The sequence below is a fragment of the Orbicella franksi genome, chromosome 11 (assembly GCF_964199315.1).
Source record: "Orbicella franksi chromosome 11, jaOrbFran1.1, whole genome shotgun sequence".
NCBI classification, from domain to species: domain Eukaryota; kingdom Metazoa; phylum Cnidaria; class Anthozoa; order Scleractinia; family Merulinidae; genus Orbicella; species Orbicella franksi.
The window spans coordinates 28476809-28503378 of record NC_138155.1 but is presented as its reverse complement, the minus strand read 5'-3'; the positions used below and the strand labels follow the sequence as shown (position 1 = coordinate 28503378).

General features: G+C 38.3%; 2 protein-coding genes across 7 annotated transcripts in view; one reads left to right on the top strand and one right to left on the bottom strand.

Annotated features, from left to right (window-relative positions):
• The window catches only part of LOC145502524 (DALR anticodon-binding domain-containing protein 3-like), a 39480-nt gene that overhangs the window by 10724 nt on the left and 2186 nt on the right, over positions 1-26570 (bottom strand). For 2 of the 5 annotated variants that reach the window (XR_014051351.1, XR_014051353.1), the window contains exons 2-17: positions 25258-25574; positions 24249-24631; positions 23470-23499; positions 22974-23032; positions 22397-22510; positions 21547-21629; positions 20724-20782; positions 19720-19802; positions 19064-19178; positions 18716-18774; positions 17613-17723; positions 17106-17174; positions 16487-16552; positions 15336-15390; positions 5791-5921; positions 3715-3987 (exon numbers count right to left, since the gene is read on the bottom strand). Coding sequence is in view for 2 of the 5 variants with exons in the window: in XM_081481845.1 (XP_081337971.1) it covers positions 16427-16552; positions 17106-17174; positions 17613-17723; positions 18716-18774; positions 19064-19178; positions 19720-19802; positions 20724-20782; positions 21547-21629; positions 22397-22510; positions 22974-23032; positions 23470-23499; positions 24249-24631; positions 25258-25574 (1608 nt within the window). In the remaining 3 variants the exon portion in view is untranslated. Of the gene's footprint in view, positions 1-3714; positions 3988-5790; positions 5922-15269; positions 15391-16426; positions 16553-17105; positions 17175-17612; positions 17724-18715; positions 18775-19063; positions 19179-19719; positions 19803-20723; positions 20783-21546; positions 21630-22396; positions 22511-22973; positions 23033-23469; positions 23500-24248; positions 24632-25257; positions 25575-26570 lie in introns of those variants that run through there. The other 3 variants (XR_014051352.1, XM_081481846.1, XM_081481845.1) reach the window with 3 other exon arrangements.
• On the top strand, positions 7443-14829 carry LOC145502528 (glutathione S-transferase Mu 1-like). Of its 2 annotated transcripts, XM_081481850.1 has the most exons (10): positions 7443-7808; positions 9362-9437; positions 10788-10852; positions 11837-11884; positions 12300-12333; positions 13121-13170; positions 13383-13436; positions 13534-13629; positions 14179-14289; positions 14725-14829. In XM_081481850.1, the coding sequence occupies exons 1-10, from the start codon at positions 7773-7775 to the stop codon at positions 14827-14829; spliced, it is 675 nt and encodes a 224-aa protein (XP_081337976.1). In that variant the 5' UTR covers positions 7443-7772. The 2 variants fall into 2 exon arrangements, with proteins under 2 accessions (XP_081337976.1, XP_081337975.1); XM_081481849.1 differs by lacking the exon at positions 7443-7808 and having other exon boundaries at positions 9141-9437.

Below are 26570 nucleotides of genomic sequence, written 5' to 3'. Positions count from 1 at the left end.
ATAATACTCGGTTCTATAGGTTGCCCCCGTGCGGCTGAAGTACTCGCAGTACTTGAAGCTGTGATCGCTGGTATTTGTCGACCGCCTCGACCGGCTGTTTTGTGAGCTTCCTCATTTCCATCGGTCCGTTGGGATTTAGAAAAAAAATCTGTCGATCTCAGGCTGTTTTGACGTGGGTTCTTTTCTCTTATTCATATTAAAACATAACTTTCTCTACACACGCGCGGGACCAAACACGATCGATCAGCCTGGACAACACTCTACATCGGTCGGCGGAATTTCTCAAAAGGTAGGAGCAGCGCATTGCGTAATAAGTTTTGCTGCTTAAAATGGTGTCTAAATGTAATTCACGGCGATTAAGCAAACTGAAAATTCATCTCCAGAGTAAAATATAAATAGTAGAACCAAGGATGCAAGACACCAAGAAACAGTTCTGTTTATTTCAACAGGTAAATGTTTAAAAATAAATTAGGTAAGTGTAGCATGTTCGTACCATCAATCGACATCTTCACCCGTAACATCGAGTGAACTCAGCCGTAACAGGTGTTACGGGTTACGGCCCTTAATGACAGCCCTGTATTATACCGATGTGCTTGACGATCATGCACCCCTCAGAATGAGAAAGCGTAAGGCGACTTCAGGCCAATCCAAATTTATTACACCGGAGATAAGAAAGGCCATTCGGAAGCGAAACAATCTAAAACGAAAATTTAACAAACCAAGGAAAACAGACGACTGGGAAGCATACCGAAAGAAATCGCATGGTCTCCATGAGGCGAAAGTCTGTTGTTAAACATTTCGATCATCTGTGCTGCTCACGTGCTGGAAACTACAGGGCTTTTTGGCAGTCACTACGTCCTCTTTTACACACAAAGAAACGTGCGCAAAGTGTTTTGATCATTTTAAAAGAAAATAGCAGAACGATTATCAATCAAGCTCAAGTAGCAGAGATTTTTAATGACTATTTTACAAATATCACCGATAGGTTAACAATCGATTCATACACACCGTTCCAACATCAGTCACATGCCTCTTGCTTACCTACGAACAGTATAGCCAGTAAGAGCTTTACTTTTCGTTTTACAAATCACCACGAAGTAAGGCAAATACTCAACAACATCAAGGCAAACAAAGCCCAGGGATATGACTTAATTCCACCATGCGCAGTCAAAGCAGTGGCACCATTAGTGTCTGAACCGCTAAGTGATCTTATAAATACTATTATTGCAATGGCAGAAGTCCCCAAAGGGTGGAAGTATGGTCAGATTACACCTTTACACAAAAAGGACAGCGTGTTGGACAAAGCAAACTTTAGACCTGTCACCGTGCTGCCCACATTCGACAAAGTGTTTGAACGCATTGTCCATACTCAGATGAGTAGTTATTTTGATACCATTTTCCACGATTTTACGTTTGCGTATTGGAAATTGCATGGCTGCTCTGCGGCGTTATTAACACTTACCAAAGAGTGGAAAGAAAAACTTGATCAAAGCCACGTTATTGGTGCTGCTACACTGGACCTTAGCAAGGCATTCAACTGTATCCCTCACGATCTTCTGTTGGAAAAGCTTAGATTTAACGGACTAGATGAAAGATCATGGTCCCTCCTTCAGAGTTACCTCTCACATTGCTACCAACAAGTCAAACTGGGAAACAGTTTTTCATTGTGGAATGTCGTTCGTAGTGGTGTACCCCAGGGGTCAATATTAGGACCACTTCTTTTTAATATTTTTATGAACGATTTGGCCTATACTATAAATGAGAGCAGCTTGTTAAGCTTTGCAGACGACACCAATTTACATGCTTCAAACGAATGTCCCCGCACAGTAGAAAACATGATTAACCAAGATCTGTTCAATGCCACCTCTTGGTTTAAACAAAACAGAATGATTGCCAACCCGACAAAATATAACGCCATGTTGCTAGGAAGTGCTAATCAGTGTGGCATTAGCATCAAATGTGCGGGTAAAGAGATTCCAGTATCCAAGGAGATAAAACTACTGGGCATAACTTTAGACAAAAAACTAAAATTTGATTCACACATTGCGGACATTTGTCACAAGGTGGGGAGCCAAACAAATGCTCTAAGCAGGTTAAAGAACATTCTACCTTGCAAAATGAAGGAATCCTTGTATCGAGCTTTTATTTTACCATATTTCTCTTATTGTAGTCAGGTTTGGTATCACTGTGGAAGAAGGAATATAGCAAAACTGGAAAGAACAAATGCGAGGGCCTTGAGATTTGTGTACAGCAGCAAGATCTCGACGTACGAAGCACTCTTAGGGCGCATTGGATCAACATCAACCTTAGAAAATCATCACACTCAAGACACGTTACTGACTGTGAACAATATTATTCAAGGCAGGGCTCCATCCAGCTTCAAAAATCTTATAACTGAGAAGAGAACAGCCCACAATCTTCGCAGAAATTTTAATCTTTCCATACCTGAAATGAACACTATCAGATATGGTCTTAAGTTGTGGCATTATGCAGCAGCAAAGTACTGGAATATACTACCTCGTGATATTCATTCCATGGCAGGCTCAAAAGACTTTTTGAAAAAGATTCGGCAAACTGATTTTCATGTTTAATACACTTTGATTATATTTTATCGCTTTTAGCTCGGGTTCTTTTTCTTTTTTTTATAGTGATTTTTAAATTAGCTTGATGTGAATACCTTTTTTTAGGCTCCTATAATGTTGTACATTACTTAATTTAAATCGTGGAACACCTGGAAACTAGCGAACAGCTAAGTGTGTACTTGTCCACGTTAAATAAAGTATGTCTATGTCTATGTCTAGGACTCGGTTGTGCAGTGTGCAGATGGACATTGCCAGGTTTCACTGCCGTTAAGGAACCGCAACATGAAAATGCTAGTAAATAGCAGAAGAAGATAGAGATTTCCTGCAATTCCTCTGGTGGTCCAAAGGTGACCTCACCAAGATTCAATACAAGATTGGTGGATTCAATTTGACTAAATGGGCGAGCAATGATCAACAAGTCTTAGAGTCCATTCCACTGGAAGAAAGAGCCAAGGACATGAAGGAGCTTAATCTTGAATGGGATACGCTTCCTACAGAGAGAGCTTTGGGCGTGTCATGGTTTGTCGAGACGGATCCGTTCGGTTTCAGAGTGAACATTAAGGATAAACCTTGTACCAGGCATGGGATTCTCTTGGTTGTCAGCTCAGTCTACGATGTGCTCGGCATGGCAGCGCCTTTCGTTCTCCCAGCAAAGCTTCTCCTTCAGGACTTATACAGGAAAGGCCTCGGTTGGGACGATGAAATTCCGTGTTTACACTTATCTCGTTGGCAGGCTTGGCTTGCTGATCTGCTGAAGCTTTCTCAGCTCTCAGTGAAAAGATGTGTTAAGGGAGCCGATCTGGGAGAAGTAGTAATCACTGAAATTCATCATTCCTGCAATGCTTCCCACTGCACTCATGGAGCTGTCTCATATCTTCAGCAAGTTAATTCACATGGTCAGGCTCATTAATAATAAGACTTTATTGGAGAGGGTAACATTTGACAGTAACAAAACTGATAAACTAATGGTCCTTGTCTTTGTTCATCATTGCTCCTTTCTGGTTGGAAAATCCCGCCTCGCCCCTTTTAAGCAGATGAGTATTCCAAGATTGGAATTAGCAGCTGTAACTGTGGCAGTTCGTTTAAACAAGTTGTTGAAGAATGACCTGGAAATTCTAATAGATAAAATTACCTTCTGGACTGACAGCATCACTGTCCTGTGCTAAATTGCGAATGAGTCCAAATGCTTCCACACTTACGTCGCTAACTGTGTTGCTATCATCAGAGAAGACTCAAGTCCTTCACAATGGAGATACATAGAATCCAAGTCTAATCCAGCTGACGATGCCTCATGAGGAACTTCTGCAGATGCATTCATTTGAAATGACCGTTGGATTTCCTTTTAAAGCCTCCTTCCAAATGGATTAACCTACCCAAACACAGTATAGAGCTGTCTGGTGATGACCTGGAGGTGAAACAAGAGTCAAAATCCTTTGTTGTCAACACACATCTGAGTGAGATGCAGTCAAATGTCATTTATGTGGTCCAGCGGTTCTCATCCTGGCTCAAGTTGTTGAAGTTCATCGCGCTTTGTCTTTGGTGCCAAAGGGGATGTATTACTAGGAAACAGAAGTCTACCCAAGATGGCTTTGACAGAAGTTCCCAGACTACCCTTGAACAAAATTCACAGGTATTGAATTGTCCTTGGTAAATTTGCGGTTGTTTACGCACGCACACCGGTTTTTCAATAATTTCAAGTTTTTAAAGTCATGAATCCGTTTATGTCCTTCTTTTAGTCTTCTCAGGAATTTAATTATCCGTTCACATCTAAAACTTTCTTCCAAAACTTCGGAAAAGCAATAAAAACATCACATTTCCTGGAAGACCAACAGCTACTGCACTCTAATGGCTGATAGTATATGAGTAGCTCAGCCAATCAGGTTGCAGCATTTGCATTAGTATACTAGTAGAATTCTACTAAATAAATTTAGAAGAATTCTACTAGTATACTAATGCAAATGCTGTAATCTGATTGGCTGTGCCATTGAACACTATCAGCCATTATAGTTCACCACAAAATTTTCTGCGACTCTTATTGGTTTGAATTGATCATGTGACGGGATAGTATTCATCCGCGGAGAGACACTATTAGCCCATGGTAACCATCCAAGGAAAATTCCCGGATGGATAGTACTCGTAAGTGAAAAATTTTCTGTAAACAAGCGAGCTTATAGAAAAAATAAACAAATGAAATTGTACTAAGTGGGTTTTGTTTATTTTCCTTTTTAAATTTACATTTGGCTTTCACGGCTTTCATCTAAAAAAGTTGAAAATAATTCAATATGATTTTTGAACTGGCATGCGGAAGAAAATTTAGTGGTGAACAATAAAGACAATAGAGTGTTTATGTCTTGGAACTATCAGTCTGATAGTTGCCTCTTGGAAATTTGATGTTCCTAAAACTAGCATATTTGCTTTAAGAACATCAAATTTCTGTGGGGCAACTGTCAGTCAATAGTTCCTCAACAGAAACACTCTATTGTGTAATTAGTGTGCAGTGGCTGGAGGTCGTCTAAGAAATGAAAACGTTTTTCTCGTTTTCCAAAGTTTTGGAGGAACATTTTGATGGGAATGGATAATTAAATTTCTGATAAGGCTTAACAAAGGACATTTACGGCTTCTTGACTTTAAAAAAAGTTGAAATTATTGAAAAAAGCTGATGTGCGTGTGCACACAACTTCAATTTTAAATGACAATTCAATCCGAGCAATCTTTTTCAGGCGCAAAGTTTAATAATACGTCAAGAAATAACTGGAAACAGTTATTTGATGTAAATTTTAGTAAGAATTCTACTAAAACAGTTAGGTTATTCTCTATCGATTTCTATGAAGTGGTAGTTGATTCAGCCTTCAGCCTCATCAGCTATCACCTCATAGCAATCTCGAGCTCACAATCTAATTGTTAAATAGTATCCATTCTCCATTTTAGGGGGAGACCATTTGACTTTTGAGGGGGTGGGGGTGATTTCGCATAGGCACAGCAGTATCTTTCGGATTTGTTTACTACCTTTATCTTGTAATTCATAAAAAATTTCAAGATTATTTTTTTAAAAATTACTGGACATCAATTGAATTCTTGCCATGTTTGGTTGAAGGTTTGTGATCTGCGGTCTGCACTCAGCAAATTGTTCGCAGAGCAATTGTACCACACTAGTTCAAAGACCGTCGGTCATGATGCTTTTAAGACAATAAACAGACTATATACACACCTCGGATCTCCATTTCCAGTTGCTTTTCAGTCAATAGTATCTTCCTTTATCATGATATGGTTGTAAACTCACGGAAGCCATGGGTCATGTCGTACTTGCACGTGGGTACTTCGAGATCTCGTTTAAATCTCCTAAGTCGAAAAGAAACATCAGAAAATTATCTTAATGTACAAACGAAATGGTAGTATTGGGTAGAATACCGGAAAATTTCCAACAAAGGATGTTTCAGAATAGAAACTAACCTGTTTTTCAAAGACATTTTTCAATTTTTCGCGGTCGAAGTAAACGTTTAGATAGCTCAATACCACAATACATTGCCAGCAGCGTGAGTTCGCGTGCGACGCGCGCCGCCACCCGAGTTTCGCGCCTTTAGCCTCGTTCTCATTAGACTACGAGTAGATTAGTCCGTCGTGCGTGACGCGAGAGAAAACCGCGAGAAAAAAATGGCCACGCGAAACCCTGGCTCCTCGCCCCCAGGATTTCGCGCGGCTATTTTTTTCTGGCAGTTTTCTTTCGCTACACGCACGACGCACGAAGCGAAAAAGGGACTACTCGCAGTCTACATTCTCATATGCCGCCGACCTACCTGCGACGCAGTCGCCGGTTGCAAGTAGTGACAACGTTCGGCGACCAGTTCTAGTGGGTCTCCAGTGCATACCATACAATACAATACAAATTTTATTAGCACTCCCCAAGGGGGCTTTTCAGTACTAATGCTACTAAATAATTTACATTAAAATTAAAATGAAATAAATCAACGTACCAAGGAATTATAAAAATAATATGAAATAAGGTAGAATTATGTGACAATATTCTATTATGAAGATGCGTATTGTAATAATTATGCGATAGATCGCAAACGTCCCGGGCCGACGTACTCAAACTCGCGCGAAATGCAAATCGAATTGGGGCAATTTTCAACCATTCCATCTGTAAAGTAAGGAGTTGTGGGAAAAATCGAGTTGTTAGGTCATACACTGAGTCCGCAGATGGTCCAGATGATGTTCACATAAAATATTTTTATCGCCGACAACCGCTGGCTTGCCTGCGAAGTTAAACTCAGCTAGGCAAGCCGGCGGTCAATGCCTGGGATAGATTATGATTCGGCGATAAATGTTCACAAATGCCGTAACGGTGTCCCAGGCCCTGTCCCAGGTATGTCGGTGCATATGAGAACCAGGCTTTTTAGCGCTATTGACAGACGACGTAGAGAGACATAGGACCTTGAACATGTACGGCCCGGAAGGCCACTCGTTTCTATGTCCTGATTAGCCTGCGAATACAGCCGCCTCTCATTCTCTCCCGGGACTACGTGCGGGAGTAGCGGGTACGTAGCGGGCACGCATTCGAGCGAATGAAAGGCGGCTGTATTCGCGGGCTATGCCGGTCTTGATACGCTGATAAAGAGCAGCTTTTTGCTATAAGAATCTTATCCTCGTTTTGCTATTTGTCCTGGGAAGTGGATAAGGAAAGAAGGTACACATAAGAGTTGGGCTCTCGCTTTGATTTAGCCCCTATAGCTATTCCAACGGTAGTGGAGAGATCACCTGCCGGGTCTTTCTAAGACTGGCTGTCTTCGAGTCCATCGGTGAATAAGGTCCAGTCTAGTTTTCTCAGTTTGTGGTTAATAAGACGAATAATAAGGTAATTTATTTTTTAAAAAATTGATTATCGTAAATACTTAAAAAAATGGCAATAATTTCCTATTTTGCGTGGAAAACCCCTCTCAAATAACGTCATAGAACTCCCCGGCCTAAGGCAGCGCGGTAATTAAATGAAATTTCTTCAAATGAGGATAGAATTTCTTTAAAAAAACGTGACAGAATTTCATCTAAAGGCTTGAGAGCAATTCTTCAAATAGCGTAAAAAACAAATACCGTGACCTGTGCCCTGCGGTGATGACGAAATGAACGACAGCCGAAAGAAGTGTCTTTGTGCGGGTGGATTGCAACAGTGTCATACGAACAAGATTTTCATCTCTAATGGCTCCAATTTTGGGCTACTGGAATGTGCGAGGGGTAAGAGGCTTCTGGAAAATTCATTTGTATTTGCCCTGTGGATTTACAAACACATTTAGTTGACAGAAATTTGTTAATTTTAGATATTTGTAATAATTGAAATTGAGGTCGCATGTCCTAAAGTATGAGCTCAATGTAGTTCATGTAATTTTCTCTGTATTCAGGTTTGCCCAATTTCAGTCTCGAAAAATGTAAATGAACCTCTTTAACAAACCTTTTTTCAAATAACCACTTAGTAAAACATTGCCATAGGTTTCTGCAGCGTGATTGTATTAAGGAGCACAAGCCAGATTTCTTAAGCTTGACTTACTCCCTTATCCGCCGCTGAGTATTCGAAGATGTCGTATGTTGCTAATTAGTTTCAAAAACACGCACATTCCAAATTCAATGTAACGCAAACCCGGGGTGGGGTACTCCTTTATTGGGCTATGTGGGTATGTGCGGCCCCAAGGGGTATAGTCTCCTCCGCAGCCGTTATTTTTGGGATGTCACGCAACGCTCCCCCAAAGAAAGGGGAGCGTTGCGTGACATCCCAAAAAACGGCTGCGGAGGAGACTACAAGGGGTATGGTTTTTCATCCGTTTTGATCATAAAGAGGGTATCGATTTTGGCCATTTTGGTCATCAATAGGGTATGGTTATTAGGGGTGGCGAATGGTAAATGCGAGACGAGACGGCGAGACAAGCGTTTTTCTTTTCTAGCACGAGACGTTTTAACTTTTAGATTGCGAGACTAAGACTTCAAAGTTTTAAGTGCGAGCGCGAGACGTTCAGACTCTTAAAATTCAAGCCCTAGATTTAGTTGAGAGCTAGACATGATGAGCTTGTACAGCTTTCTAGCCAGCTTCTTCGAACTGGCTGGAACTGGAAATTCGATTATAACACACTTCGTTATGATATCCTAGGACAAAATAACTGTTTTTCTGGCACCAAAACGGATGTTTCGGTAGGTTTTGTAGTTTTTTGTGGAATTCAGACAATTTAGGAGAAGTTAGAATTAACTTTTTCTCGGAAATTTGTAAGTTGCTTCATTGAAATTCAATATCAAGTGACGAAAAGAAGTTATTAATAAAAACAGGTAAACAAACGAATCAGGACTTGGAGACCCTTAGCTTTGCAAAAAATTGAGACTCCGAGACAGTTTCGCATAAAAATCGAGACGGCGAGACGCACATAACTGCTTCAAAATGAGACTGTGAGACCCGTGAAGTTCGACTAAAATTTTGCGAGACCCAGAGTTTTTGAAGGACCATTAGCCACCCCTGCTGAGATTTAGGTCTTTACGGGAAAATCGCAGACCGAGACCTTGCCGTATTGACCGAGCGTACGACAAGATCGAGGTTTGAGATTTTCCCGTAAAGACCGAACGTTCGAGGTTAATAAGTTGTTTATTATATGGCTTTTTGTTTTGTTTATGCAAGCCCGCAATCGGCCCGTGTGCACTACGGGAGAATAATGCCCTTCAATTAGCCAATCAGAACGCGCGTTACAGTGTATATCGGCTACAAGAATATGCCATATAATAATGAGTCTTATTTTTGCTGTTTTTCGAAGCTTGCCCAACCCATTCGTTATCTGTTGGCTTACACTGAAACAGAGTGCGAATATTGCGATTACGTGACAGGGGACGGTAAGTCCTTCCTTTGAACAAAACCTGTTGTATTAAGTCAGAAAGAACTGTTATTGATTTATTAGTAGCAAGAGAACATAAGACTGGTTTTCACTAAAGCATAAGCATAAACACAAGTGAAAACAGCCGCGACATAAACATAAGCATAAGCAGAAACATAAGAAGAACGAACTCACTTATTTGTCTTGTGCAGTTTTCAGTAGTAACGCAGCTGTTTTCATTTGTGCTTATGCTTATGCTTGTGCTTATGCTCTAGTGAAAACCAGCCTATAGACACATACATTCATAATCCTCTTTGAGCTTGGGTAGCACATAAGGCCTTTTAGGGTACGTTCCTTTGGGGTGATCTGGATCAGGATCAGTGATCCAAGATCACTTTGATCATAGTTCATCAAAGGAACCGATGAATCCGTGTTCCTTTGATGCACCATGCTCCGAGTGATCTTGGATCACTGATCCTAATCCAGATCACCCCAAAGGAACGCACCCTTAGTTGAACAATGAGTTTCAATGTTGCCTTCAGCTGCCTACATTTGGATCTGGCTCCAGGTCCAGCCAGTCTTTCAACAGCTGTGGCAACAAAAGAGCCGTTATTATTCCGCAAAAGAACGAACGAAACGAGCAGACCAAACAAACAAACAAACAAAAGAAAACACTGAGAAAACAACGAACTGAAGGAAACACGAACGGACAGACGGACGGACGCACAAGAGGAACTGCAAGAGATAGTTCAACTGGCCAATCACAACCGACGAAAAAAACACTCCAAGGTGATCGTTTCTCAACAAAAGGCCGAGGAGAGGAACGGGCCTTGAAATATCTTATCTCGCTTATTTTTTTGACCTCGCTTCTCCCTTTAACAAATTGACGTCCGTTTTTCATGTGTCCGTCCTGTTATTGATCGTGAATTTCGTCATAACATTGTCAAAGTAGCTGTGGATCCACGGGGCGATAGCCGAATGGATCCGCAGACTGCTTTGACAATATTATGACGGAATTCATCGTCAATAACAGGACAGACGCATTAAAAACTGACATTAATTTGTTTTTTACGATAACAAATTGTCAAATCGTCCGCTTTCGCCCGTTGACGCATCGCATAAATTATAAATTCATGTGTCTGTCCGCTTATTGACAATAAAATTAGCCAATGAGCGCTCGAGAATTTCTGCAGTTATCGTAAAATACTTTTTCGATCGTTTCTCCCTCCTTCCTTAACCGTTCCTCTCCCCTCCTACAAATATTCTTGACAAATTTTGACTGAGTTCTTTTTAAATCATCTTCGCTACAACGTAATAAATGTCACATTAAGTACCGAGCTGACAGAAATCTCATGTCAAAAATCTTTAGCTCCTGGGTACGACAAGAGCTGCTGGTTGTCCGTTAAAGAAACATTAGGTTTACCGTTCCCAAACGTAAGTACACTGACTTCCTTTCCTCTTTTTCAAAATATCTTTATGTTAATTTTCCCATTGCGTCAATTAAAAGGAAATATTAAACTGACTCTAAACTAAATTACCAGAATATGTAAAAAAAAAGAATAGATTGTCATCAACTTCGATTATTCTCTAACCAGCAAAACTTAACGCATTCAGAACTAAGACGTGCAAACTTGGCCGGTTTGTCAGTGTCGCGGAGTTGTCATAGATCGTGAAGATGGCCAAATAGATCAATCACAACCATGAGGGTAACCTAGGATCAGAAGTTCTGTTTTCCATGGCGTCGGAAGGAAGGAAAAAAGAACATTTGATCTTAAGTACGCGGCCTCTTGCGGGCCCCAGTTGCTCGAACGCTGGATAACGTTATCCACCGGATAAATCGCTGTCCAGTGGATACGTGTTAGCTTAACAAACCACGCTATCCGCCCGCTGGATACTGATTTATCCGGTGGATAGTGTTATCCACCTTTCGAACAACGCGGGCCTGGTGGTGGTTCAAGTTCTTCTACAAAATGTTCGACCTGAAATGCGCGCAGCAGCCTCGAACACGGGGGAAGGGGGAGGAGAACTCAAATATAAAAAGACGGGTTTGTTCGCCGTGCCTTTTAGGCGTTAAAAATCGGTTTTGCTATCTCTTAGGGTGTGTAGCTTCAAAAGGTCCACGGTTGGAGCTTTTACGTTATCTTTTAGGGTGTTGAGCAGGAGATAATTTCTCGTTTTAGCATAGGCACCTCTAAGGGGGAAAAGAAATTTCAAGCCATGCCCACAAGGCAAGATCTTTGTACCTCTTAGGGCTTTTTTGTTTCAAAATTTCCGACGGGCACCCCGACCTTTTTATATGGGAGTCCCCCCGGGGGCTCGACTAACCGGGGCCTGGTGCGTTTATTTAAAGCACGATCTTCTGGTCCTGGGGTTATTACAATGGGGAGTGAGTTTATTTCGAGATCTTTTATTTTTCAGTTGCCTTACTTTATCGATGGAGATGTGAAACTGACACAGACCATGGCGGTAAATACATGGAAAGTAGCTAATAAAACTCTTACATGTATAATTTTCCAGAAAAATAAGACATCCATTCCCGTCAGAAACACATCCGCCGCAGTTTTTTTTCTTTTTTTTTTTCTTTCTTTTTTTTTTTGCAACAATTCATGAATAAGAAGCCACCATGTACGTGCAAGTTATTATATATTAGAATATTGACTGACTGGAAAATCAAAGTTGCTTATGTGCATCACGGTCTTCTAATACTGCCAAAAATTACAACCAAGGGACCCTTGCGCTCTCTTCACTCGCCGTTAATTCCTCGAGCTCAAGTAATATCGACTTCCCAACTAAGCGATCACCTGGCACAAGTGTGGCTACATTATAGTACTGAAGAAATCTGTGAAATAGCAAACTTTACTGATATGTTTTGTCTTCTCAGATTATGCGACACATCGCACGCAAGCACGATCTGTGTAAGTTCATTACTTTGATTAATTTGGAATCTTACAGATAACTCCAAATCCAGACTTGCTTTATATCGCCATCCGTTGCATCAGAGTAACTTCCTTTTCTTTTCCATAGAGCCCCCAAGGGAGATTTTTTAAATAGTCGGGAAAGCATGCTAGTACTTGTTCCCTTTGCGAGTGTGCGGCAGCCGCGTGAAACCTTCACGCTCGAGACGAAGCCGTAGATATATTGAGATAGTGGAGGGCAGCATGGACGACGGCGAGGCAGGCTACTGATACTCAGATTCGTTTTCCTTCGTTCTCTTAACACCTGCATTCCGCGCAATGTGGAAATCCCCGCGAGTGTCTGCTTAGACGAAACTGAGCTTGCTGCCTCACAGCACTTAACTTGCTTTGCTTACGGATCAATTACCTAAAACAGGCTTGACGCGTAGAGGACAGTTACATAGTACTGCATAGCAAGCGTAGAAAAGGGAGGAGAGGAGAATTTGAGTGAAAATCGGCAAGTCCGATCGATCCAGGGGTGAATTGAAAGCGGCTGCTTAACGTTTGCACCCAAATCCCCCTCTCTTTACTCCTGCCCCGCTAGCAAGTTTTCACATGAAAGGGGATAATTGAACTTTGAGTGGCTTATAGTTTTTCAGTATATCTGCTGGTCTGTGTTACCCTCTATAAGTAGAGTTGAGTATTTTAAATATAATTATGGTTACCATCTTGATGTGCAGAGAACTGAAAGAAGTAAAAAGTGTGTCGATTGGTAAAATGAAAAAATAATTTTCGATCCTCCTCTCAGGTGGAACCACAGAGGAGGAAATGATGAGAGCGGATGTCATTGAAGGCGAGGTATCACCTTATAGTTTCAGTTTGTTTGGCTTAATTGATCAAATTAATCTACTTTTGTGGGTCAGAAAGCCGGAAGACTGTATTATTACTACTTTTTTTATGTCGCGCTTTCGTAAGTCACATCTTAACCCCGCCCAACCCATTTTCAGCATAATTTATGTGCACCCATCCAAGCTGACCGACTATTTTTTGACTTCTTTCTCCCGCTACAGGCCACGGACTTCATCGCTGGATTCATGAAATTCACTTACTTCAGCCCAGACTTTGTGAGTGCAAGTTTTGTGGTTTACATCCAAAACAGCATTTTTTGACATCTTTATTTTAACTTTATTTCAACTTTATTTTAACTTTGTTTGTGATTAGGAAGGAGGTAGAGCTGATTATCTGAATTCTTGCAACAGCTTCCTTCGGCGTCATTCTGACTTCCTTGGTACTTATCCTTATTTCACTGGAGAACATGTAAGTATAAATCGTCTACGGTCATTAACCCAATCAAAAGCGTCCAACTTTGTCAATTTTAGTGTATCACAGATCTCTCTTCAAAGAAGTGACCGTCGCCGCTCCGACAACTTTGCTTCCCTTGAGGTGCATGATGTACGAATGTGTTTTAAATGAAAAATCTCTCAGTACTCATTCAATTAAAAGCAATAGCCAAGCAAAATAGGAGGGGTGAGGAAACAAGCGAGAAGAGGAAAGGGGTAGGGTGAGGCTTTCGTTATATGTTGTACAACAAAAATGAATGTAGAGCTTAGCTATAGCCAGCTGGTTCTCGGGCATGCCACTTAAACTGATATAAACAAATCGTTCAATTAAATGTAAACCTAATGTTTTTTTTTTTATAAGCATGACTGAGAAGCTGAACTAGAGTCTACCGAGAAAACAACTCCAGATTAGTGGTCAGAGCGGGACTTGAACCTGCGAACTCAAAAGAGCCTTTTACACAATATTCTTCGACACTGATATCTGTAAAAAAAACATTTATTGAAGGTTGCTTTCCTTGTTTCACAGCTAAGTTTCGCCGACTTTATGATGTATGAATTCTTGGATCAACTGCGAACCTTTGAACCTTTAACTCTTGACCCTTTTCAAAACATAAAGGACTTCATGGCAAGAATTGAGGTAAGCAAGATGAACTCGCAATAGTTGATAAGTGAAATCTTGTAACAAGACAACATGGTTCCAAAATCCTGTTTTTCGATTGCAAGAAAAACTAACCCAAATATGGTGCAAGGACAATGATTGGTTGGTTTATAACCTGTTCTGGGCGTTGAGTAATACCCGGAGCGGCACGAAAACAGCGGAAAAAAAACGGGGGGGGTATTACTCATGTATTCTCTCACCGTTTATCGCACTACTTCCCAACTAATCAGAAAAATGTATTTGGCGCTTTGGCAGCCAAGGTGTGCACAACTTATTATCCCTTTGTATGAGATCTACACATTTTTACATCTTATCGAAAATTATCACAGTCTAGCACTTTTAGGGATGTCGTGTAATGTTTAACTGTTCTTTGTCTCGCATATGAAAAAAAATAGTTTTTCTATCTAATTTCAGGAAATCCCCGCTATCAAAACATTCCTTGATTCGGAGTACTTTCGTAATCAACCAATAAGTAATAAGATGGCCCACTGGGGAACCAAGCCTCTTCCACGTCACTGATATGAATGACGTCACCCCAAGCAAGCAATATATGTAAACGTCATCTCACAACACATCCAATCAGACAAAAATTATGGCTGAGAAAGAGTCTTCAATATCAGAGCTAATGTCCTATTACAAATAAAGACATCTTTTCATGTTTGATTTATGTGTGAAATTTAATGGAAATAGGCCATTTTACAGTTGCGTTCTTAGTTACCTGGCCTTGATTGCAAGCGAGGCTGGAGCTGACCTTGCTTTGATACAGACCTCTCTGCTTTTCTCATTTAAATGTCAACTAGTTAGCATAAGAACAACTTGATTTACACAACAAAAACAGTGAGGTCTGTATCAAAACAAGGTCACCTGCAGCTTTGCTGCCATTCAAAGGCCAGGTCACTGAACAGACAACTGTAAAATGGTCTATTAAACCCTTCTATTCTTTTAACTTCATCTCAGGTTTCAGTATACGTTTTTTAAAAACAATTTACATTAAATGACAACACAGCACTCTGTGTAACTCTTACTTTACATCTGCGTCAGAGAACTGACATTCAAGAGGTTTAGACTGTTCAGAAATATCTGCAATAAAAAATATCTGCAATCAGAACACTTAATTTAGTCTGTAAATTAAACAAAAAGTTAAATACTTGTCTCATACTTTGTCTGCCTCATTTCTAAAGTGTTTGTAGGTAGTTCAGAGGCTTCTATGGCACAGAGGGTAGCCTTTCTGGTAACATGAAACCACTGGCCAGGGAAAATTGGAAAGTCCTGAGATACATTAGAATGCTCAAGATTGTTTGAAATCCCAGGCTTTCTCTAACTACCTGTCTTTTTCTGTATTCATTTATGCTAAAAGAGAGAGAGAAAAAAAGATGCATCTCAGCTACAAACAAAGAAACCCAATTTCTTGGCATTATCAGCTAACTTTGTCACAGAATTTGGAGAAGCCCTGAAATAAACTGAAAAAGTCCGCAGCAGTTTGAAATAGACCATTTTACAGTTGTCTACCTAGTGACTTGGCCTTTGAATGGCAGCAACGCTGGAGGTGACCTTGTTTTGATACAGACCTTACTGCTTTTGTTGTGTAAATCAAGTTATTCTTATGCTAACTAGCTGACATTTAAATGAGAAAAGCAGAGAGATCTGTATCAAAGCAAGGTCACCTCCAGCCTCGCTTGCATCCATGGCCAGGTAACTAAGCACACAACTGTAAAATGGCCTATTCCTGACTTTGTATAACAACTTGTAACTATGTTTCTGTACTTCTCAACTACAGATCCATCCAACCACAATTCCCAGAAAATTGTAGCCATGTAATAAACATTTAACTTCTCCTTACAGTAATCGACACATTGTCAAGCAAATATTTATTTATTTATTTATTTATTTATTTATTTATTTATTTATTTATTTATTTATGGATTCGCACAAGTACAGGTGCTTAACAATAGGACACAAGTCCCCTACTTGGTTAATACACCCACACCCAACCCCCTAAAAAATATCCTGAAAAAACCCTTTCCTGACCCATCTAAACTACAAATCAAATAATCTAAATAACACAAATACAATCTAAAAAAGTCACCTGAGTAGCTTCGGGAAACTAACATCAAAATTAAATAAGGCAATCAGTAGGGATAACAAATTTAACAGCCTGGCACTGAAAGCTGCTGACCTGTTGAAGAGTTTTCATTAGATAAACTCTTGCAAACATTGTGGGGAAAAGATGTTGCTTTGACTCCTTGAAATTTATGAAAGAAAAATACAAATACCAAGTAAGTGTTAGTGAGTTGATTCTTGGAGAATCAAGAACATGTAGTTCATTCTGCAGATAGTGGTTACAAATAACCTTATTGAAAAAAAAATAAAGAAAAGAAACAACACTGTTTCAAAAACATTGACATGGGAGCAAAGGAAAAGCAATGCCACTCGTTTGCATCTCATACAGGGCTCTCCCTCTCCAGGTGATGAAGAAACTTGACAAGCGCTTGTAAAGTACAATGTAGTAGCCTGAGTAGCTGGCATCATTTTACATAAGAGTGCTTTGTTTTGCCAGCAGAGCCAGGAGAGGGAGTGACAAAGTTTCAAGGGAAATCTACCCGGGGAAGGGATGGGGTAACACCAGAAGAGAATTCAAGCTCAGGAAAAGTATTTGTCAAAACTGTCCTTAATTTTTGTTAGTTTCTTTCACAGTCCAAATGTATTACTGGTGCCTAACTTGTACACTTCCACTGCAAGTCAAATTAGAGCAGGAATGATATCAATATAGTCTTACAGTCCATTAAATTACTCACTCCAAGAATGTGCACTCGTCCATAATATGCACTAAATTTGTGACTCAAGTTGAACAGGAAACAACAGATCTAAAAGAGGTTGAACACAAAACAGTAAATTACAAATAAAAACGACAATGCAGATATCAACCAAAAGATTGTAGAGAAACATAATATTATTTGTTAAACAATGGTTCTGTCAAAATTGTTCACAGCATAATAGATGCATGTGCTTGTGTTTATATGTACGTTCCCATAACAAATGAACAAGCAGAAGTTTGTTCTGACAGGTTACATACTTTGGCTGAATATGGTTATAGCTTTCCAAATTATGTTACCACCAGGGCTAATTTGTATCACCTTCACATTCACCTGTGAAACAGGTTTAGTTACTGTGAATGAGGTACAATGTATAACTGGAGCCGCCATTATGTCTTACAGTTGGTTATTTAACACTTAAAGGTGAAAAGAAGACAATTATTGTTTTCCTGCACCAATTGACTAACATGAACAGTGATGTTAATTGACCTTATTTGTGTGGATGGTGACATTTTGTGACTTGGCTATGGTTGCTGGCACAGCATCCCTTACAATGGATGGAAAAGCCACAATATAGTTTAATGTTAACTCCCATTCTGCCTGTTGACAAGGATAGAGACAAGTGAACATTGGACTAGTAAGAGACTTTATAGTTTGTCATTCAAATGTACCTCAGTCTTCTCCATTGCTTAATAATCCATCATTACTCAGGGCTTCTTGGCTTAATGTAAGTTACAGTATAGACCCTATTCAAAAATGGCTCCCAATGAAAAATTAATTAGCCCAACTAACCTCATTTTTGAGTTGATAATTCAAAAGAATTTTTACTCTCAAACTAGGTTTGTTGGGCTAATTTAAATGCATACAAAAGAATGTTAAATTGGCATCCATTTATGAATAGGGTCTATTGGCCTTTATCTTACTGGTCTATTAACTTGACTTATGGTTTTCTTCAATTTGACAGTAATTTGAACATCACCCAAAACAACTAACAGATCTTTAGCATCTTAAGTTTCCCTTTATCAGATCTGGCTTTTGCTCAATATTGATCTTTGACAATAAATAGTGGGACTTCTGCTAATTAATAAAAACCTTTCTCTAACTGTTTATTTTGAGGCAAATCAAATCAAATCAAATCAAATTTATTTATTTATTTATTAAACTCAGTTCAGTTACATGTAACTTTTGTACATAGATTACACTATAAACAGATCATCACATCAAAAATAAAGAATAAAAATAACAATGACTTAATAGTGAGTGAGTTAGGATCATCTAAATAGCAAAGGTAAGAGTGGATACTCCTAATAGAATACAGTTACACAAAGTGTAAAAGGAAGTTCTTGAAGATAAAAAGTACTTCTTCATGTGCTAGGCTTTAATTAATAAGTATAATTGTCAAGCATAGAGTTCTTAAGGGTTTTATAAAGATTGAAAGAGAAGTTGACCTGATAACATTTATTGGCAGGGAATTCCAAAGGTGAGAAACAGAAAATTTTAGGGCGTGTAATCCATATATGATGGTGTCCACTTAATTAACATAGAGGTTTCCACCACATGATTGCATGTATTTCTCATCAAACAAAACTTACTTGATCATGCAAGAGATTAAAATCCACATCATTTACAGGTGGGAGGGCTGGATAAATACCTGTATAACAAGAGAACTGTTTGTTTATTTGTTAATAGAAGATAAAGGTGTGGTACATGTAGGGCTTGTGGACTAGAGGTTTCTTAAAGTGGGTTTCACCCTCGTCCATTTAACCGAGACACATTAATACTGAAGTTGTTGTTGTTGAAAGTTTGAGAAATGCATATTGGCTCAAACTCACTTAGATTTACATCTGTTAGGTAAAAGGACTGAGTAGATTGTAATGAAACAGGTATTTTTAGGCTTTGAAACTGAATCACTATAATTTTATAGGAAGTGTTTATCTCACCTTTGTGGACATTTTCCTCAAAGTTTTGAAAAAGTTTAGCAAGTCTTGCATAATTGTACAAAACAAAGGTGGCCTGCCTGAATTCTCTTGAAGTTTCACACAAGTCAATTTTCACCTAGAAATGCAAGATTGCAGGAAAAATTCAATTAACTTTTTTTTCTCAATCAATTGACACTGAGTGACATGTGTGAAATAAGAAACATAAGAATTGCAATGGTCTGAAAACTGTTAAATAAATAACAGAGATTATATTAACTGATTTTGACAAAAATCTGCACTTATTAAAGGCATCAAAATTTGCTTATCTTATTAACTCATGTAAACGTTTGATGTCAGTTCTCAGGGTTTGTTGGTTTGTTAGTACTGAGATATAAAGGATCCAATATTCTTAGTTGAAGATTTATTTTTTACTCTTGTCATGTATTTCACAGTGCATGCATCACACTGAAAAAATAAATTTTATATTAATTTGTTATGCAAAATAATACGAATTTTATTATTTTGAAAATTTAAAGACTCTTATAAAGCTTCATGAAGTTGTAGAATCTCCATGGTAACAATATTTAATATGATCTCTTTTCTACAGGATTAGGAAGTTTATACTCACTGATTACATTTTCAATGTTCATTACAAGCTGCAACCCCATGATACTCACTTCACTGTTAGGAGCTGCAGAGAGAATTTCTAGTTTGATAACAGCTATTGCCATTTCCCTGATTGATATGTCCCAGCCACGACCTGGGAATAGATAATGGAAAACAGATACACCATGTGTAATATTTCTTCCAGTGCTTGTACATGTACACTATGAATCTATCTGATGTCATTAAAAGGTTGGCACACATACCGTAAATCCTCAAATTAGCGCCCCCCTCAAATAAGCGCCCCCTTCGAATAACCGCCCCTCCAATTGGCCAAAATTTAAATTAAGCGCCCCCCTCCCCCCCATTTTGTGGATGAGTAATGAGACAGCAAAGGATATTGTTCATTGCTTCAGTTTGTGACCACATGAATTTCTAACCGTGCCACGATTTAAACTTTAGGATCAGCTTTTTGTGTCGCTAAACAGCTTATGTTGTTGTTTACATCCAGATGATGTATTTAAAAAATGATCATGTCAGGCTACGATTTGGGAAAAACTAAATAAGCGCCCGCCCTTGATTAATTGCCCCCCTCAAATAAGCACCCCACGTCTTCTCCTAAATTTGAAATAAGCACCCCTGGCGCTAATTCGAGGATTTATGGTAAGGGGACAAGTCTCCAAGAAATAATAAAATTAAATAAATAACAATATTTAGAGAGAAGCCACATCAGCCTTAGCTGGTTTTCATGCAGGTCCGCTATCCTGGGTTTTGTGGAGGGAGGAAAACCAGAGAAGTTAGAGAACCCGGAGAAAAACCCTCGGAACAAGGCAAGAACCAACAACAAACTCAACCCACATGTGGCACCAAGCCGAAATTCAACGCAGGCCACATTGGTGGGAGATCAGCGCTCTCACCACTGCGCCAAACAGTTCACACAAAAGGTTTCGAGAGACAAGCCCACGGTATTTGTAAGCTTATGAGAAATTTCCTACAGTCTGTTTACGTAAGTAAAAGCAATAACATCTACATGGGTTTGAGTGTGACATATCAATCAAACTTTGATTTAATTTCATACCTTCTACTTTATCTCCATATTTCAGAATGTAAGATTCTCTTAGCTGTTTTTTACGTACGCTATCAAAAAATATAAATAAACAACCATTGTAACTTTCAACTGTACCATAAAATCCCACGTTAAAGTCCTGGGCTTATATAACTTCATAAGGGGATTTGGGTGGGCTTATAAACAGGGGGGCTTGGAAAACGAGATAAAACATATCAGAGAAATGAATTAAAGCTAACATACCATTATATTTAAAGCTATTACCTTATTACCCTATTATTACCCTATCTGCCTCTAACTTTCAATTAAAAATTTTAATCTTTGTAAAGAAATGCAAAGGGAATGCACTTATACATTAGATGGGCTTATATCCGGCGGAACTTATATCCGGAATAATACCTTTGTTAGCAAATAGAAGGGCTTTTATTCGGGGAAGGGGGGCTTTAACATGGGATTTTACGATATGTGAGTTAAATTATGGTTGGCTGCTCAATAGGGGTAAGGAGAATAGAACCCCTCATCGGGATGACCAAAAGGTGGCCATGGCCACCTACACTGTAATAGCAGTGGCTTGTTAATAGGTTTTTTTACAGTATTTTACTGACAATTTTGTGACTTCAGTAACTGGCTGCTTAATAAGGGGTGACCACTTAATAGAGATTCAACTGCATCATTAAATAGAAATTGTCCCGATGTGTTAAAATCATCCCAGCTACATGTAGTTTTAAGAGACTTTTATAAATCAAGCTGTAAGCTTAGGAGAATTCACATTTTCAAACTGGAGTCCAATTATATCATGCTATGATGCTATGCTAAAGAAATAAACCCTCTGCACCTTAGAAGATCCATGGCATCAAGATGTTCTTGGATTTTTTCTGTGCCATTATACACTGATACCAAACCATGTGTCAGGTAAAACTGTATGTCAACGAACAAAATAGCCAATGTTAGTTAGAAAACAAATGTCAGAATTTTTCATTGAAAGTAAGTACTGCTTGAGAAGAAAATTTGTGCGGTTTTTTCTGCAAAAGTAGTTACTAAGCAAACCATGCGTGCTTGTGCCTGTTTTAGATTAGATAGTTAGGATCCAAAAATCTTTCAGTGTCACAGCAAATATTTACCAAAAAATAACAATGATATACTGTAAGTTCAAAATGATGTTACTAGACATAATAACCACTCAGTATTTATTTTTCATTTGTAGTTAAGACCAGGCAGATTATACATGTATGAATCAATCAATCAGTCAACCTTTAATTTAAATTGATAGTTTTCAAAACTACAAAGCTCATGGGATTGTTTAACAAAGGATCTAATGCACTAATGGACTCATAAACAGACAACCAGTAAAATTTGTAAGTAGTTTCAGTAGTGCTTTGTCGTGTGTTGATAAAAAAAAACCCAGTAAATTTAGCTAGGTAAGTTAAAAACACTTAACATTGCACTGTTCCCAGTAAGTTACCTTACAGTTAAGAACTACAAATACAACATTAGTTTGCGTAGTACAAGTCCAACAGCCAGAGCACAGTCTATTACTTCCTCCCATTTTATCAGTATTGGCTTTGTATCTGTTTTTTCATGAAACATTTCCTTGTATAAGAGATACCTTTGAATCGTCATTTGAGATACCCTTAAAACCCCAATCTACACACTTCTATAACACAATTTGGTATGTGTGCACATGCCTGTTTCCTAGTCAGCAGACTTGTAGATATCATAAGCCACACATTGCTGATTTGCTGTTGAATAAATTTTCTTCTACAGCTTGTAACATGGAGCACCATATCTGCATTTGCTGCCTGATGACATGGAAATAACGGTGGGACAGTTAAGTAATGTCATAGTACAACAATAGACCTGCTAACATTTCTGGAGCCACAGCTTTGAAATGTTTATTCTGGAGATCCAAAAGATTTTCAAGGATACTTCAAAGATTTCCTCAGATATCTTTGTCTTAGTTCCAGGATATGTTTTGCAAAACATAACAACATTGCCAGCTTGAAATTAGGGAATTGAGGAAAGTGCACTATCCTTTACTTGTATTGGCTTGAGTTTCTATATTATTAATTTTTTACAAAAGTGTGCCATTAAGGCTGTAATAGTTCCAAAAACTTCAGTTAGGCATGAGACATTGATTACTAGGCATGAGAAGTCTTAAGATCAAAGTTTTTAACCCGAATACATGAGACTGATGAGACAGGTAAACAATAAATTAAAAAATATGTCTTGATCCCATTCCCAACAAATGTGAAACTACCTTACATTTTTTCCAGCTAAATCCAGCTTTGCCACATCTTTAAGAAGTGAAGTTGACAGGGTAACTAGAAAAAATGTGGGCCGTTGAAAATTAAATAGTTGGCATTGTTGGCAAAACCTTTTGAGAAAGTTTTACGGCACAAGCAGTTAAATGCAGTTCATGGAGTGTGACATGCAAACCTCGGAAACAGTTTGTTGTTCTACCTAATTATGTTACAATCCTGTCAAATTATATGTTTGGCACCTACAGCTCTAGATCAGGTGAGATCCTTGAATGTTTTATTGTGTCAAGTGTGGCGAACGACTGTCTAGTCTTATCACAGTATGACCTGCATCATGGCATCTTTCTATTGGTTACACATCAAAGTGAACTCACACAGAACAGGGACATTAACAAAGATTTGACCATAACACACTGTAATGAGCAGCTGGTTTCCCAGTACTACAAATAAAATGTTTACAGTACTTTACTCTTGATTGTGACAAGAAAGAAATTCCATACCTTTTGATCGACTCCCAACAGCTGTCAAACCTCAGACAAAGAAAAAAAATCGAACTAGCAAATCGGCATATAATTTCAGGAAAAAGATTAACATGCTATTCACAGGATTTGTGAGCTAATATTGCATGTTTATCATGTGCTTACAATATAATACATTTTATTGATTCTCCCAAAAGGGTTTTTCAGAATTTATTTACATGAAGTAAAAAGGAAATACAATGTAAGATAAATTCAAAATGTCTAATAACATTCATATTAAAAACATGTGATGGATGACTTATAAAACTTTAAACTTGAGTAAACCTATTAGATTATCACTACATCCTACTTAAATCTACATGCATCTTACTTGCCACATTTCACTTCCCGCACTCTTCTTGAAATGCAGAACTGAGTGCAAGTTCTTAGTTGCAACAGAAAGATTATTCCAAGTTTTAAGTGCCCTACACTGTATAATGGAAGCCATGTTGCACTGCTGATGTCCTACATATAGGTAAACTGAGATGGTCTTTATTTCTGGTGTTATATGAATGAGTTTCAGAGCGTTTGAAGAGGGTAGTAGATAAAGAGGTTGGGGCTAGAAAATATATTTATAAATCATAGTAACGTCACGTACGTTCAGAAGTTCTTCAATGGTGAGCCATCCAAGATCATTTTGAATGGATGAAATATGATCCTTTATAACCCTTGATAATTCTAGACATATTCAAAGGTAATATATTTTAAGAACAAAACTAAAATCGCATGCTACTGGATTGTATTATGAATGTGTTCCTCACCTTCAAACTGTGTATTATCTTTAAGAAACTCCTCCCCATCCAAAATAATTCCATCAACATTCAAATCAGAGTCTTGACAGCTGCAATTATCTTCACAATCACAATTACAATTCGGTACATTGTTTGCAACTTGATCTCTAGTCTCAATATTTATTGAGACTGCTGACTCATGACTTTGTTTTGCATATTTGCAGCTTTTTAAGAGTTTGTGAAGTTCTTTAGCGTTTTCATCGAGTTCTTTATCTGTCCACATATTGGTTTTAGTTGGAGTGCAACATGATGTAGAAAAGAGATGACATGTTTCTTGCATATTTTGATTGTTTCTGAGTTCAAATTCATGTACAGTTTGGTCTGTGCTGCCTGGAATTGATTTCACCTCAGCCCTACAAACCAAATTAGAGAATGCTTCAAATTTATAGACATCTGCACCCTTTGACAAGGATACAATGTAAGTAATCTGTTACAAAACAAATGAACTGTTGGGAAAATATATCACTGATGAGTGGAAGAATCAGCAATATATCCTATTTTAAAACACAGTCATGGATAACTGTCTTGTATTCAGATTCTAACCGATTACTCAGAGAGAGAAAGAGAAAGAGTATCTAAAATTATTCCTAAATAAATATTTCTGTGTTTCAGTATAAATACTGCCTTTCATATTATTAACTGGTCAATATACTACTACCAAGCAATTTTACGGTAAGTTATTTACTAATACCAGGTCTGAGTCAAGAGGTAAAAATTGGGCATACGGATAGTCAGCTGTATCTATTTAATGAAAGAGAACAGATAATTGATATCCGGAAAGTAACTGAGCAAAAAGGGTTTTATGGATGATCAATTTGTCTAATGTCCACCCTCAGATTTAATCCCTGTTATATTATTAATGTACATTGCACTACACAATTATATTGAGTACAGAAATAAGCTGAAATGAAGACCCACTGTATATATAATGTTTATAATAAATTAGCACATGACAAGTAGTTATTAAAACACAACATACCTATTAGCATTTAGAAGCTGCTTGGTGTGTTCACAAATAAGGGCTGTTCTTAGATGATCAAGACTTAAATGATCTTGATCCTTATCAAGTGAACTTAATAACACAGAAGGATTCAATAGCACACCCTGAGAGTTTTGTCCAATTGATTTTCCATACTGGTCTGCTTTACTTATAACATTGTGAAGTGCAGCTCTGGTAACATCAGTCTTTTTTAGAGTCAGTAGAAGATGACCTCCACTCGTCAATTGACAGTGTTGTACAAACTGAATTGTTGATATACGCTCAATGATCTCCTGACAGAGTCTTTCAAATTCAGCCTAAAAATACCAAGCATATAACATAGAACCTTTAAACTAATACTGACTGAACAATATAATATATTATAAAATTGTAAAAACTCGATATTTCTATCCCTTTAGGCCACTGACAAACAAGTAGCTCTTGCAAGGAGGTTATTCTGCTCCCAGTCCTTAATATAAGACTAAAAAGTTTGTGTTGTCCGATTATATAGTTGGCGTACTGATCTAATATAGGCACAATGTTCCTGTTTATGTTTAATAAGCACTTACTATTAAATTTTATCATAGATCCTAATAAACTGCTTTATTTTATGTTCTAATAACATATTGATACTTTTTTGATACAATTATCAATGGCAATCAGTGTTTCAGCCAGAAAATTTAACTTGAGGGCCAAAGTGGCCCCTGAAGATCTTTTTTAGGGGCCAATTTTTTAGGAAAGGGGCCACTAAAATTGAAAGCTACAGAAGGAAAAAATGCATCAGGGTACCAAGGAAAATAAAGCAGTTTATTAGGATCTATGACAAAATTTAATAGTAAGTGCTTTTTGAAAGGTTTCTACTCAATAAAGTTTCTTTTGAATCAGATACTAGTATGAAGGATCCGTGCATTACAAGAGAACAATTCTTAGGCATACATGACGTAGTCAATGATCAAGGGCTTGTAATGCACTATAGGGCGATTTCACAGACAGTCAGCCATTTGAAAGTGTTCCGATATCAGAGAATCAATACAGCAAAGCAAAAGGACGGATTGACTTCTTTTCTTATGCTGAATGTTTTAGAAGCAAAGATCTTTCAATATGATTTTTCTAGAAGGACATAATGTGTGACAAAATAACCGTTACTGATAGTCAACACAGAGAAATGTAGTCGCCATTATGCCGTAATATGGCGACTAAACCAGAATTTTTGGTCGTCAAGGATGAACTGCTTGTTACATTGACGATCATATAGATCACAATTTCAAGCCCTGGGATGGCTTTTAAAATATTATGCCTGTGTTAAGCCTGCA